The sequence below is a fragment of the Dermacentor andersoni genome, chromosome 4 (genome assembly GCF_023375885.2).
Source record: "Dermacentor andersoni chromosome 4, qqDerAnde1_hic_scaffold, whole genome shotgun sequence".
NCBI classification, from domain to species: Eukaryota; Metazoa; Arthropoda; class Arachnida; order Ixodida; family Ixodidae; genus Dermacentor; species Dermacentor andersoni.
Window position 1 is genome coordinate 66,792,788 of NC_092817.1, and position 15,096 is coordinate 66,807,883.

Here is a 15,096-nt window from a genome sequence, read left to right on the forward strand (position 1 = left end):
ACTTGTTAATGAAGTGGGCCGACAATTAAGAGGTGAATCAGTAGTACTTGTCTTGTGTACGGGAATGACCTTCTTTATTTTCCAGTCCTCTGGAATGGATCTTTCAGAGAGCGATTGAGAAAAGAATAAACAGAACATACTGGGACAGGCTAGGTTAACGTTTCTCAAAATTTTTGAATTGATGCCATCTATACCAGTGGCAGATGAATTTTTTATTTTATCTATGATGTATCAAATTCTACCACTACTGAACGCTATGACTTCCATGGCTGTAGTAAGAATAAGTGGTAATGTGTAACATGGTGTTTCGGATTCGTCAGTACAAATAGATGAAAATGCACTGTTAAAGGTGTCTGCACAGTTGGTATCGATCATGATTACACCACAATTGTTAGTGAGGGTGACAGCGTGCGTTTCTTTTGGGTTTGTCACCTTCCAGAATTTCTTGGGGCTATCGACTATCATTTTTGGTAGCGCTACTTCGTAAAATCAGCGCTTAGCCCTTCCAATCGCGGCCAGGTATTCGTGTTCAGCTTCGTAGTACTTTCCTACGCGTGTGGGTTTGCATGACGCTTAGCTCTACAAAATGCGCATTTTCTTCTTATTTTCGAGTCTTTTTAGCGTCCTTGTGAACCAGGGTTTCTGATTACTCTTTCGAAAACTGCATGTTGGTATGTATTTATTCGTTAGTTCGATAATCTTATGTTGGAAAAGTGCCCAGTTTTCATTTACACTTCTCGAATGAAAGGTCGTTTCAAAGGCTGACAAAAAGTTAGTTATTTCAGTGTTGATTGCTTCGTAGCTTCCCTTATCATATAGCCTAATAGTTTTCTTGGAAGTTTGTTTTAATACAGGTGACAAGTTAAAATCGGCATGGATTAGTTTGTGGTTACTGATTTCTCGGAGGTATATAATGGATTTAAGGCTGTCAGGATGAGTGGTCAGTATGAGGTCTTCAGTGCTTAGCAGCTTCACCTGCGACGCGTGTCGGTTCAGATACAAGTTGGGTCAAGTTAAAAGTAGGGCAAGCATCAATGAAGTATTTCGGCTCTTCTTGACTAAGTATGGGCTGAGGTTGATTACTCCAGTCGATATTGGGGTAATTAAAATCCCCGAATAGGAATGTGTGTTTTAGGGTGTATTGAAACTAGTTAATTTAGAACATTGTGAAGCTTGTGGGGAAAGTCGCGACTAGTGCGAAGCGGCCTATAACAAATACCAATTAATAGTTTTAGTGAAGAAGCGCGGCATATAACCCACAAAATTTCCAAGTCTCACGTGACATTAATGGCAGAACAAGACAACTGCTGGTTGACAGCAATCAGAACTCATTCCGCGCGAGAATCTTTGCGATCTGCACGAAAAAGATGAAAATTGGGCAGCTCGAACAGAACTTCTGAGTCAGTGATATCGTTGTGCAACTACGTTTCGGTTATTATAAGTACATTGATGCCTGACGATGTTATAAGGTTTGATACGATATCGCGCTTCGGCAGGAAGCTGCGAATGTTAGTATACATTATCTATAAGGAGACGTTGGCACGAGGAGTAGGCGGGGTATAGCGTGATGACTGGCAAGAATGAGTTGATTCTTAAGATATTTCTTTTACAGAATCTGAAGTTTCATCAAAAACGTAACGTTTCAGGTCAATATGCAAAATTTCAAACGTCAGGGAAAAAGACACAGACTTCACTATAGCAAAAGCGACAAGGTGTATCCGTCAGTTTTGAACACAGGCACGAGATGTCTTCACCTACGCTGTAGTCGGTACCTTTAAATTTTGGACCTTTAGAAAGAATTGATTCTTTAGTTTTGAGGAATGTAAACTTAACGATAATCGAGCGTTGCCTGTTTTTAGAGTGTCTACCGAGGCGATGTACGCGTTCAATATCGTTAAGGCTCAACTGGGTGTCTAGGTGGTTAGAGCAGTGGCGAATGATTACGTCTTCTGATTGCGAATACGTTTCAGAGGGGCTAGTATCCGGTAAACCATAAAAGATAGGTTGTCTCGCCTGGATAGATTTTCTACGTCATCCAGATGAGCCTCTAGCACACTAACTAAATGAGTCGTTTCAGTTGCAGTGGTTTGAATAATCTCTAGATCACTGTGGAGTGTAGATATTTTTGCAGTGACTTTCTAAAGTGCTGAGACGCGCGGTCAGATCCGTCATTTTCTGGTCCATTGAAAGCACTTGACCCTTAAGCCTTTGCACATTATTTACCAATTCAGTCTGGCGAGCAGATATCTTTTTTAGTTGGTCAAAGATAATGTCTAGCTTGTCGGATTGCTCTCAATGTCACCGCACATCAGTAACAGGGACCGAACAACCTGAAAGCACTCGATACAGGTAGCAAGGCAACACTGGGGGCTCAGTAGCTGTACCAAAAAGTAATTACTGGTTTTATTTGAGAATAGAGTGAGATGGTTACCAACCTGCATGGCGAAGACGAGTGGATTACACAACTGCGATGTGACACAGCCACCGAGCTCACAGATTGCTGAGGATGGCCGCTGCTCATATATAGTTGGCATGTTGAGTGCGGTCGCTGACGATGGGGCCTTCCAGTCGGGACTGAGGGTCAATTTCGCTTGTGTCGTTAGAACGGAAAAGGGGGCGGTTGTTGTTGCTGCGAATAATGTCGCCCCGTCAACCGCGCCGCGCAAGGGCGCACGTTCTATCGCGGTCGCCCAGGAAACGCAAAAGACTGTAGGGAGCATGATGCAGATGATTAAGGCGAGAACACCTGCATGGCGAAGACGAGTAGATTACACAACTGTGATGCGGCACAGACACCGAGCCCACCGAATTCGAAGTTTGAGGGCGTAAGTTGAGGTTATATATGTGCAAAGCAAATACTGTTGAAAAATGATACCTGTAATTACGTATAGAAAAGTAACAGAGCGAAGAGACAAAAAAGAAATGAACTATGCCAAGGTATACGGTATTCAAGAGCTTGCTATGCTGCTCCCTCAAAGTCGCAAAGAATAAACACGTGGAGCACGCTCACAGGCTGACAGTTGAGGAGCCCGCATTCTTGCTCTCATTTCAGGTCGACTGAGGTGACTAATAGCTTTCGCTTTTCTGCCCGAGGTACGAATGAATCGAAAGAATATGTCTGATTAACAGAAACTTAACTGCTTCGCTAAATGTACACCCGGCCGATCCTTTAACAGTACTACTGCGCGAGCGTCGACTGACCTGGAGTGCGTCATATCCCTGACGGACTGCCAACGCAGTGACGATGGAATGACGAAGAAAGAATGATATTGATGGAATGACAAATGCGTATAATGAGGATGGCATGACGATAATGATATGACGATTCTTAACTATGACGATGTTATAACGACAACAACGTGACAATTTTTTTAAATTATGGGGTTTTACGTGCCAAAACCAATTTCTGCTTATGAGGCACGCCGTAGTGGAGGATTCCGGAAATTTCGACCACCTGGGGTTCTTTAACGTGCACATAAATCTAAGTACATGGGTGTTTTCGCATTTAGCCCCCACCGAAAGACAACGTGACGATGACGATGACATGAGGACAATGAGATGACAGCAACTGCATGACGACGATGGTGGGACGACTGCGGTACGAACACAACCGGATTAAGAAGTACCAATGACGATGATGGTACAATCAAGACGCCATGACGATGACGGTCTGACAACGAATGCATCATAGCATCATCTGTGGGACCACAATACAGTGACGACGATGGCATGACAAGGGGGGCATAATCATGGTTTGCTGACGACAACAAGACAACGATAGAAGGACGAACAAGGAATGATGGATCGAAGAAGTTGACATGACGACGACGGAATGACGATAATGGAATGAAGATGCTAAAGCGATGATGATGATGATGAAAAGGCAGTATGACGACGATAGCATGACGACAACGGTATTACGATAACCGTATTACGACGCCGGCATGACGACGACAGTCGAATGTCGAAGTTCGAATGTCGAATGACGAGAAAATTACCACGACAGCATCCCGATGGTGGTATGACAACGAATTCAAGACGACTGTATGATGATGATGCAGTGACGATGATTGCATGACAACGGCAAGAGAATAATGGGGTGACTACGTTGGCATGACGAGAATGGGATGGCGAAGCTGGAGTGTCGATGGGGCAAGATTTAGACGGCATTACGACGACGGTCTGACAATGGAGTGATGATAGCGACTGTGTGACGATGACGGCATGACAAGAGTGGCATAATCTCGATTGATTGACGACAGTATGATTACAATATAACGGCGAAAAATATTGATGCCGATGGAACGGCGAAGGCGGTATGACGACGACGGAATGAAGACAATGAGATGATGTTAAAGTGATGACAATTATAAAACAACGGCATGACGATGAAGACATGACGACGACGGTGTAACGAGGATGGCTCGATAACGACGGCCTAACGAGAGTCGGATAACAACGCTGCAATGACGACGATGCGACGCCCACGACGACTTCCCGACCCCAAGCACATTCCTAGTGCCCCAACTTATTAGACAACATGGACGAGTGGGTTGCAGTAGAAACCGCGACGACGACAGCATGACGAGAGTCAGTTCACAAAGCTACAATGATGGCGAATGAATGATGGCGAATGATGGCGAATGGCGAATGATGGCGAATGGTATCACGGCCTGGAGCACATGCCTAGTGGCCCGAGCAGGTAGACACTTGGGCTACTGGGTACGCATATGAGGATGGACGGACGGACGGACGGACGGACGGACAGACAGACAGACAGACAGACAGACAGACAGACAGACAGACAGACAGACAGACAGACAGACAGACAGACAGACGGACGGACGGACAGACAGACAGACAGACAGACAGACAGACAGACAGACAGACAGACAGACAGACAGACAGACAGACAGACAGACAGACAGACAGACAGACAGACAGACAGACAGACAGACAGACAGACAGATAGATAGATAGATAGATAGATAGATAGATAGATAGATAGATAGATAGATAGATAGATAGATAGATAGATAGATAGATAGACACACAGACAGACAGACAGACAGACAGACAGACAGACAGCTAGCTAGCTAGCTAGCTAGCTAGCTAGCTAGCTAGATAGATAGATAGATAGATAGATAGATAGATAGATAGATAGATAGATAGATAGATAGATAGATAGATAGATAGATAGATAGATAGATAGATAAGCAGGCAGGCAGGCAGGCTGGCTGGCAGGCTCAAAACGGCTGAAGTAGACAGAGTGCTATTCGCATTAAAAGTTCCTGAAGTGTGCTAATTGCATTGTAAAGCGGTGTGCATAGTGACCGATGGTAATCACTGGTACCGTTTTCCCAATGACTGACGAGCGCTACTAATATACATTAATCTGGGCAGCATATCGGTTCTGTGTTCTGGCCTGCCTGCGTGCCTCGACTTTCTCATACACCAACAGACACCACTGACCTATAACGTGCATAGGGCTATAATTTTTGTAGTCTTCAATTTTCTGAACTTGAAAATAGCATGCCTGAGCCTAATATAGGCCCACTGAGGCCCGAGCCCAACCCGAGTCCATAACTGCGAGACCCGAGACCCGAGCCCTACCCGGCCCCGAGTCAACAATTTCTTACCCTGCCCGAGTCCGTCCCGGGGGCCTGTCCGGTCGCGGGCCAGCCCTGGCCTCACTGTCCTGCTCCGACTTGACACACACGCTCGAGCTGGTGAACCGAGCGAAAAAGGCAGCTAAGGCTGCTGGACTTCTGTACTGAGAGCACCACCCACTGGGGAGCCGAGAAGCTACCCACGCTTGCTTCACCCGCGTGCTGTTGCGTACAAAGTTTATCATCTCTTCCTCTCCCGGCTGACAGGCCACTCAGGGCCTTTTAACGGGACGAGGCGACGAAATCAGCAAAAGCAAGTACAGGCGCACCAATTTCAGTACAAGTGCAAGTTTCGTCTGCTATGCTCTTGCCATAAGCACGACCCAGCCTTTACCGGCATTAACTCGCTGGAAGCTTCACGGCTTAGCGGAGAGAGCAAGAGCGTGCGCATTCACGCTTATTTTGTTTCAGCGCATGCCACTATAGTTAGAACAATAATGATCAAGACGTCCAAAGCAGGACAAACAGATGACGAAACGCGTTTTGTTTGAGCTTCAAACTTTTTATTTCCGCACGTTAAGCGCATCCCATGATCGCGTATGTTTCAAAGAAGATTATTGCAGATACATGTTGTGGCTTAGTGGCCCTCGGCGGGCAAGCTTAAATATGAGATGGCGTTCCTTAGCTTCAACTAGTATAGAAAGAAAACATAGTTTGGGAAAAAGGAAGCTGCTCAGTTAGTAAGGTTGGAAGTCTCCCGTCAACTGAACAGCACCGGCCATGCGCCGCAGTAGTAAATCGTACAGTGCAGGTACGAGGTCCACGTCTCTTTTGAGTACCTCTCAATGCACCTTCGCAGCTTCGCAGACTTCGTCAGGTTGCACATTGCGCAAATAAAGCCTCTGAAGATTCCTTCTCATTATTTCCCACAAATTACAAAAAAATTTTCAAGTCGGTTCCTTGCGGTGGCCGTGGTAGCGTCATAACCCCCTTTTTCTCAAGGTGAACCTCCACAGTGCGCGCAGTGGGTACCGCTGATAGTTCCTGCTCGACGCAAAACTACCGTTCTTAGCGGGGCCATCAAGCCAGTGTGAAAGAAGCTTGTGGTTATTGATGTCAATGTAGGTGCCGAGCAGATTGTCCCGATACTCGAAAGTCGGATCCGAGCCCGTCCTTTGTGACCGTGCCCCGGACATTGACGCTGCGGCGACCAGATGAGCTCACGTTTTCTGAGCAGTAAGGGTCGTTTCTACAAAACCACAAAAAATTGCGGAATCTAGTATTAAAGTCATTACCACTCCCTCGTAAATGCAATATCGACCACATGCCGCATGAGAGCCGACGGTGTACTTTTTGTTTATGTTGTCATTCAGTGCCGAAGTTTGATTCGTTCGTAAAGGCCACTCTGTTCCAGTCATCGACCCTCCACTGTAGATGATCCTGTGCAAACTGCAGCCTTCTCGCCTTGCTGTTTGCCTTAAACACACGGGTTTTGGACCACACTTCTGTTAGTCAATCCTACTCCACGAGCCGTTGTCGCACACGATCCTAGCTAATGTCCAATCCGACTATATCCTCCACGTGGCCCGCCATGAGGAAAGGTTCTACAGAAACCCCTGCAACAATGAATATGCCCTTTTCTGTTGTTTTCCGGCTCAGAACATTAAGCTGCCTTACCAATGCTGTCTGTTATAGCTATTTGGTTGTGTGAATCGGCCAGTCAATGACAATCCTAGCACGCGGAGTCTCATCTATTAGTATGTGAGGTGGCATTCTTTTTCCCGCTAGACGACTATTAAATGAATGCCAGTCAGACGAAAACAAACAACAAACACGACGGCAGGGTTGGTGACGACATTGGTACATTGGGAACGCGCCTTAGAGCGGGCTCACAGCTTTCAACATGCTTGAAACCAGATCGGAAAGTTGCTCATCCTCTCGTGCACTGCTTTTTCTTGCCCCTGTGATACCATTGTATCACAGCTTTGCACGTGTTGTTCATTATATTCCGGCGCATGCCCACTACAGCGACATATGTTTAAAGAAAAAAGAAAATTCAGTGGCGATCTTGAGGTAAATTCGTTAGCATTAGGTGTTATGTAATCAATTCAGAAGGAGCCAATAAACAGTGACACGAAGGACAGCGGGGGAAAATTATTTGTAGTTACTAATTGAGATAAAGAAATGCTCTTCTAAGCCCTCCTATCTCTCTCTAACTCTACGGCATGACCGGCTTCCCACACTTCACACTTTTTTCCACTTTGACACTCTAATGCTAACGCATTAAGAAAAAAGACAGAGCCAGGCGCACAAGGTCATTGCTATCTACGATAAGCGGGGGAACTTCCACCCAGTTCGTCGTGGCACGCGCTGTGTCGCGCTTGTGTAACATTTATGCCCCGTGAGAAAATGTGGCCGCAAGATAATTAGTAAAATTTAATATAGCCAAAGATCTGGCTGTACAGTCAAGGCCCACGTACAGCCCCCCCCCCCCCCCCCCCCATAACGCGACTACGTTACTACGACAATAACGTGGGAGCCTGGCTGCGTTTTCTGCTTCCCCATTCAATTTCATTTTCAGCTAACTGCGCGGTTATCTTCATTTAACTTACTATCTGCGTGCAGTCCTACACAAAAGACGAAGACGAATAATGATAGCACGGTGACGTGCACGCAATCACTATTGAAGAAAAAAAAAAACGAATGCGAAGTCTTTTACTTCTTTTACTCCTATTACAGATGTGTCTCGCCTGATACTAAGCGCACCCAGGGGTTGTCTTAATGACCGCGAACTCGAGGGGCGCGCCGCTTCCTGCTTGCGTGTTTTGCCACATCACACGGGTCTGCACAAGATCGTTCAAGTGCAGGAAGACGCAGCACTTTATTACCCTTCGAGTTGCACAACAGGGACTGGCGCCCGTGAAATGCACTTGCGTGTATCGGCCGCGTTAAGAAAGGATCTCTGGAAAGGGAGAGAAAGAAAGAAAGAAGTGTGTCAGGAAGGCATACAAGCCTCTACGCTGCCGTTTGTCGAGTTCTCCGATCTCTTCTCCGGCTGCCCTCCCCACCCTCCTCCATCCTTCTTCCCGCGCCCTGCTCGGACGAGTCACGTACGTGCCCTCTCTCCCCCCCGAAATTGTGTGGCCCGCCGGCTCCACGCACGTGGACTAGTTACGAACGCGGTGGTCAGCTTCGCATTGTGGCCCCCCGAAACGCGGCGGCTCCCGCGTGCCTTCGACGCGCCGTGCAAGCCGGCAAATCTTCGCTCTTGCTTCTCCAGTGCCGGTGCTGTGGGCAGCGGATCGAATCGACCGTGTCGCATTCTTGAACTTGGCGTGATTACGACCGAGCCTCCCGACAGATACGATGTCGCTACTAGCGCCCGCAATAATGACGCCGATCATGGACCTTTATAGGTACGTGCTCTCTAAACGGGACCCGCGCACGGAAGGCTGGACCCTCGTGGCCGATCCCAAGTTTGTGTTCCCGCTGCTGTTTGGCTACATCTTCGTGGTCAAGATCGGTGGCCCGCGATGGATGATGAACCGCAAGCCATTCGAGCTCAAGCCCATCATCATGGTCTACAACTTGGCGATGGTGATCGCCAACATGTTCTTCTTTTACCAGTACGTTCGCCACTCGTACCTGGGCGGAGGTTACAACGTCTTCTGCCAGGGCGTCAGCTATTCCCGTGAGGAGAACGCCATGACCATTCTCAACCTGACGTGGTGGTACCTGTTCGTGCGCATCGCCGACTTCTTCGACACCTTCTTCTTCTTGGCGAGGAAGAAGTTCTCCCACATCACGGTGCTTCACGTACTTCATCATTTCCTCGTGGTGTTCAGCGGCTGGCTCTGGATCACCTTCGGGTGCGACGGTCAAGTGTTAATGGGCATCTGCTTCAACTCGTTCATCCACATCATCATGTATTCATACTACTTTCTCAGTGCCCTCGGTCCTGCGGTGCAGAAGTACTTGTGGTGGAAAAAGTACCTTACTCGTCTGCAGATCTTCCAGTTCGTCTTTCTTACCCTGCACGTGTCAATACCAATCTTCTATGACTGCGGGTACCCGATGGTACTTACCGTGCTCGCGTCGGCGCAAGGCACCCTGGGACTAGTGCTGTTCATTAACTTTTACATCAACGCTTATGCCTCAAACAGAAACTTGGACTTCTGCACAGTGCAAGGAGACAAAAGGGACTGACCACTATGAGGTGCGTGGCTCTTTGAGTCGTTTGTGAAAAGAGCGGTACCGCACACGGAAGGTGGCTTCGGTGAACACTGTCGTAACGGGTTTCAACTCTAGTTGTAAAACGCGAGGCGAACTGCAGTCGGGAATGCCAACTTGATCATTGACAGAGCTCCCACGCAGAAGTTATAAAGCCTCTCATTCGCAAGAACCCATTTCTCTTGCGCTGTCATGCTTCGCACGGGCTTTCCTTACGAAGTGTTCTTGCGCACGAGCGGTTTCGTGAACTCGGGTTTAGCTTGTTGTTACGTACCTTGCATTTCTAGTTTGTCACGGCTTCACTCACATTTGCTGTTCATGTATTGTGTTTTTCACCGGTGTTATTGCGAGCGCTTATATTTTTTTTTTTGTGTGTGTGTATGTGTGCGACATAATTTTTCGTAACTTTCAGTATTTCATGCTGTAAACTCGAGCAACCGCTCACCACCGATGTAACAGAGGCATTGCCGTTAGTATTTGTTGCATTCTTACCGGAACTAAATTTACCCTCTATAGCGTAACGCCGTAAACCTCTTGTAGATGGTCGCTAACATCGTAATGACGTCATTGTATCATTTATGTGAGGAGGAAATCGATGCTATAAAGGACAGTTACAAAAGGATAAGGATCGTTCGGCTTCTGCGCAGCATAACTTGAGTAGATGGCCGCAGTGCTTCAGCCGAAAAATCACCCATAACCACAAGTACCGCTAAAAATGCCTTCAGAAGCGACATTAGATCACCTCAATTCTTCACGTACACCCAATCAAAAGAGAGAAAAGAAATTAACGGAGAAAATTTATCATCTTGGTTAATTACGGCAAAAAGCTAGTCATCGTAATCCATAGCTATGAGGATGAAGACGTTCGGTGAATAAAGATGCCACAAGTGTTTCCAACCACTGAGGCAAGGTGAGAGTGCTTGTTTAACATTTCTTTTGTAACTGGTGGCAAGAATAAATGTTCTAAATGCTCATGACCACGTAATCGATGTGACTGCTATGTTCAATATTTGACACTCCAAGCCATCACACGTGCTCTTCGATGAAAGAACACCGGCGATAGGCTGGTTGTGCAACTGATACGTATTAATGGAGTGCAAATATTGCATGTCACTATCAACTCCATGCTGCACGCGCCATTCTGCCACACACACACACCCAAAAACTTGTCCAATGCGTGGAGCAACGATATAAAGAAAAAAGAAAGATTTTGCGCGCCAAAATCGTGGACTGATTGTGAGGCACGTGGTAGCGCCTACTACAGCGTGCCTCCGCATTATTTCGGCCACTCGGGGTTCTTTAACGTGCACCTAAATCTAAGTACGCGAGTGTTTTCGCATTTCGCCTCCTATGGAATGGCGGCCGCGGCGGCCGTGATCAAACCCACGACCTCGAGGTCAACAGCGCAGTGCCCTAGCCACTGAGCTACCGTGGCAGGTGCAGCAGGAATGGGACCCAGCAATCGTGTCACGAGTCATTCTGGCGGGAAGTCATCAGGAAGCCATCAATCGTGCGCCACACAGAGCAGTTCCAGGCTCCTCGTTCAGTGCTTGCGCTCTTTTCAGGGTGCGCTGAGTCATCTGCGTGTCCCACATCGAGGTTGGCAAGGTCAACGCCAACCGCGCAGTTTACATAGACGTCTCGGACCAGGGGACGAGTATAATTGTTCACCGACCGTAAATGTCCTAGTCCTTCTATTTGCTCGGCTTCTGTTGGGAAGGCCCCCAGGCATGAACTTGACTCTCGTGCAATTGTTTTTTCCAATCAGGCCGCGCCGCCCGCCTGACTAATCAAATATCACTGCTGTTCTGAGAGCTCCTATAGCCCTCCACCGGCTAGACTTCCGTGTGTACCTCGTTCGGCGACACCGAGCGAGTCTGGCGACCGAGCAACGTTCGGTTGGGTGCCCCGTGACCTGTACGACAAAGAACGGCAGTCCCTGAATTATCCACCGTCGCCAGTTGTGGCTTTTCTTGTGTTTCGGTTCGTTCTCACGTGGTGCCTTTTTTTATATCTTAGGTTGTGAGAACAGGACCCCACCGACCTTGTTCGCAAGAAGATTCAGCGCTAGCCCATTTCCCCAACACAGTTCCTGAAGCAAGGTAAGTCAGGGCTTCTGGGTAATGCAAACATTAGACTCCCATGGTTGGAGCGGCCAAATTTATTGGGCACAGCTCCGGAAGCTTATTTTTCCAAAACTAATGTGATTTAAAGATTGTAGTTTATTTTTTATATTCAGTAGGTTGAAGTAGGTACGATAAAAGCTGCAATTGCAGCGTGAGAAACGCCACGCCCCCTACGCTCACAAGACTTGGCAGTGCGGAGCTGCCGCGTGGTTTCTACAAGAAATACAAAATATACACAAATGAGCGATATGCCGAGAAACACACAACTTACTCCACAATGCAATTCTAAAAACCACAACGGGGAAATTTTACATATTGAAAACCCAAACGCGCGATAAAGAAATGTGACGCATTGGGACAATCACGCTTAGTTACGCGCTCTGGCAATTTTAAACTTCTAAAATTTCAAACTTATTTCGTGTGTGTAGTGTACGAGACGGTCGGCTGTGACACGTATCCTTTTCTGCAGTAAACAACAACAGAGTTGCATCAATTTGAGTGTCCCCCCACACCATGTGACAATAAATAAACGAGAAGCAAGAGTGGTATATGGTAGAACTACTGCAGAAGTAGGGAAAACGTTTCGGTTACGATTTACTACACCAATTATGTGACTCAGCTTCTGGATTACAAAGATTACGTGTTTACTGTTCTTTATGAATTCCTCTGTAAAAATATCTCGAGACTGGTGGTTAAAAAAACAAACCGAACTCAGTGACGCAAGGGCGATATAAGAGCATATTTCATGCTAGATACACCTGAGGCACCTTTAGCAGGTGCCTCAGACATGAGGCCCACGAGTGTTGGTAGCCTTTTAGCGACAAGAGACTGCGATTTAACGTGTGGCGCTGATCATATATGTATAAAAAAAAAACACTCCAATGCGAGATATTTGTTGACAACAAATAATGCCATGCGATCCATCGAACGTATCCTTCAACTTTCTGAATCCATAAGCGCATTATTGGCGCAGCGCCCGCAACTGAACCAAACGCGCTCTTTCTCAGCACACATCAGTTCAATTATCACAGGTCATAGCGTCTACGAGCAGTTGCTTTTGCTTGGTTTGTTCGCTTTACTTTTCAACTTTCGCAAATATTAGCTCGCACTGCAGCGCGTCGCGAGTGAGCGTCAGCCAAGGTTGCCTGACTCTAGTGAGTTTGACGCATACGAGGTCGTTCGACGCCTCGAACTAGGCCGATATAAAACAGATTCCGCCCTTCGTTAACACATTTGAAGCATCGCGTAACAAAGTCCCCAAGGCTCAGTGGGCCGATCGCTTGGAATGTTGCTAGCCTGATTCACAAAAAGGACATTGCCACTGGTGAAAGCCGCAGTGGCTTATGTCCGTCGCATACTTAGATGCTGGAATGGAAATTGCACCTTTTTGAAAAATATCTGGCGGCATGTATACATATGGCTTTTCTTTTCGAAAATAAACGTACTCTTACGCAGAGAAGAAAGCACAGCACGACTTTGCAGGACATCTCGAAAACTACTCGACAAAGTTCCAGCAACGATTCATCATTCAAGTCACTAGAAGATGAGGAACAGAGTGGCCACCTGTTGCGCCACCATTTCTTAATACTGACTTACTACTGAATGACTACTAATATTGACTTAATACTGACGCCTTAATACTGACCGTACATCATCGATGTGCCGCTCGTCGGAGCTATAAGGCATCCAGAAATTCACGCAGTAAGTAATGTTGATAGAAAACATGGACTTATAATTAAACATTGTAAATGCTTTGATTCGTAAAGCAACGCAGCCTTCGCTGCGTTAACATTTGATTTCTTAATATCTCGTGGCTGGCGCAACATGGCATTAGTCGCTTTTGTGCCATTAAACCAGAATTAACTAATTGATTCATAAAGCATACAATATAGGATTATGTATGGAATGGCATATTTGGTTAATGGCCTTCACGGTTTTGCATGCGCATACACACTCTCTTTTCTTGTAAATTTCCATGACTCTTTTGCACAAGTGTGGCTGAATTTTGTTGATAAAGCGCTCAATTTCTTCCTTGAAGGCGCGGGTGGTCGCGAGCTTGTTGGCATAAACCTTAGAGATAATAATAATAATAAAAAAACTGAAACATAGAAGAAAGTTCAACGGCGTTAAATCACACGATCTTGGCGGCCAATTCCGATCACCAAAAATGGGAATTCTGCCAAACCTTGAATATGTAAAAATCTTGCTCAACAGTAAAAACACGTTGTTCTTTCGCGTAGCGCTCCATCTTTAATAACCTCGAACTGTCAGCTGTTTTCGTTGGCAACAGTTTAACGCACAAATGGCGAAAAGTTCCAATCTTGTGTGAATTTTGGGGCACCTTTAAAAGGCATGCAGCGGAAACAGCCACTCCTCTAGTTCTACAAGAACCTTAATAGAAACAAACATTGAAGCACGGCTAGCAATGTATAGAAACAGGACGTCCCATTGGAAAACCATACGTCGGTGAACCGACGTTTTCTTTCACTAGTCCTATACAGACGCGCGCTCGAGACCGGCCGTGGTAGGTCCAGTACTACGCTTCTGACCTTTGATACACTTGAAAGCTTCGTGCAGTGTTTATTTGTCCGAAAGCCGTGAGAAACGCAAGCGTTGCGTTCTTATTCGCATGAACGATCCCAGCCGCTCGAATATGTGCGTTTTTCTGTAGTCTATCTCTCTTATTAGGCATCTGCTTCGTTCTAAAAATCAACATACACTTCATTGTAATTAATATTGGTAAATAAAGTTCTGCTCCGGTTTCGAACGTTCACTAATCGAAAATTTTAGAGAAACAACAGAACCTGCAGTGACATAGCCCATTAAAATCGGCCTTGCAATAGAAAAAAGAACAAGAAAAGACGACACCTATTTTGTAGCACGACGTGAAGGCCAGGAAGAAAATCATGATTTGTGTAGGACAATCATGCTGTACACACCACCGACCCACCGATGTGAATAAAACCATTGCATCATCATGATCACAGAGCCCACGCGGATTACAGAGAATTTAGGCTGCTTACTTGCAGTTTCTGAGTAATAAGGTGCGTCATAGAAAGCCATATTTGAAGCAACTTTCCTCTCTTCGAAGTCAATAAAGTTTGTTTTTTTATTTTTTCGATGTCGCTAAA

At 46.4% G+C, this 15,096-nt stretch overlaps 1 protein-coding gene across 1 annotated transcript; it reads left to right on the forward strand.

The window, feature by feature from the left end:
• The first annotated feature begins 8,771 nt into the window (after window positions 1-8,771).
• LOC126536731 (very long chain fatty acid elongase AAEL008004-like) lies at window positions 8,772-10,816 on the forward strand. Its single transcript, XM_050183746.2, has one exon. The coding sequence runs from the start codon at window positions 8,976-8,978 to the stop codon at window positions 9,813-9,815; it is 840 nt and encodes a 279-aa protein (XP_050039703.1). The 5' UTR covers window positions 8,772-8,975; the 3' UTR covers window positions 9,816-10,816.
• The last annotated feature ends 4,280 nt before the right edge of the window (window positions 10,817-15,096 follow it).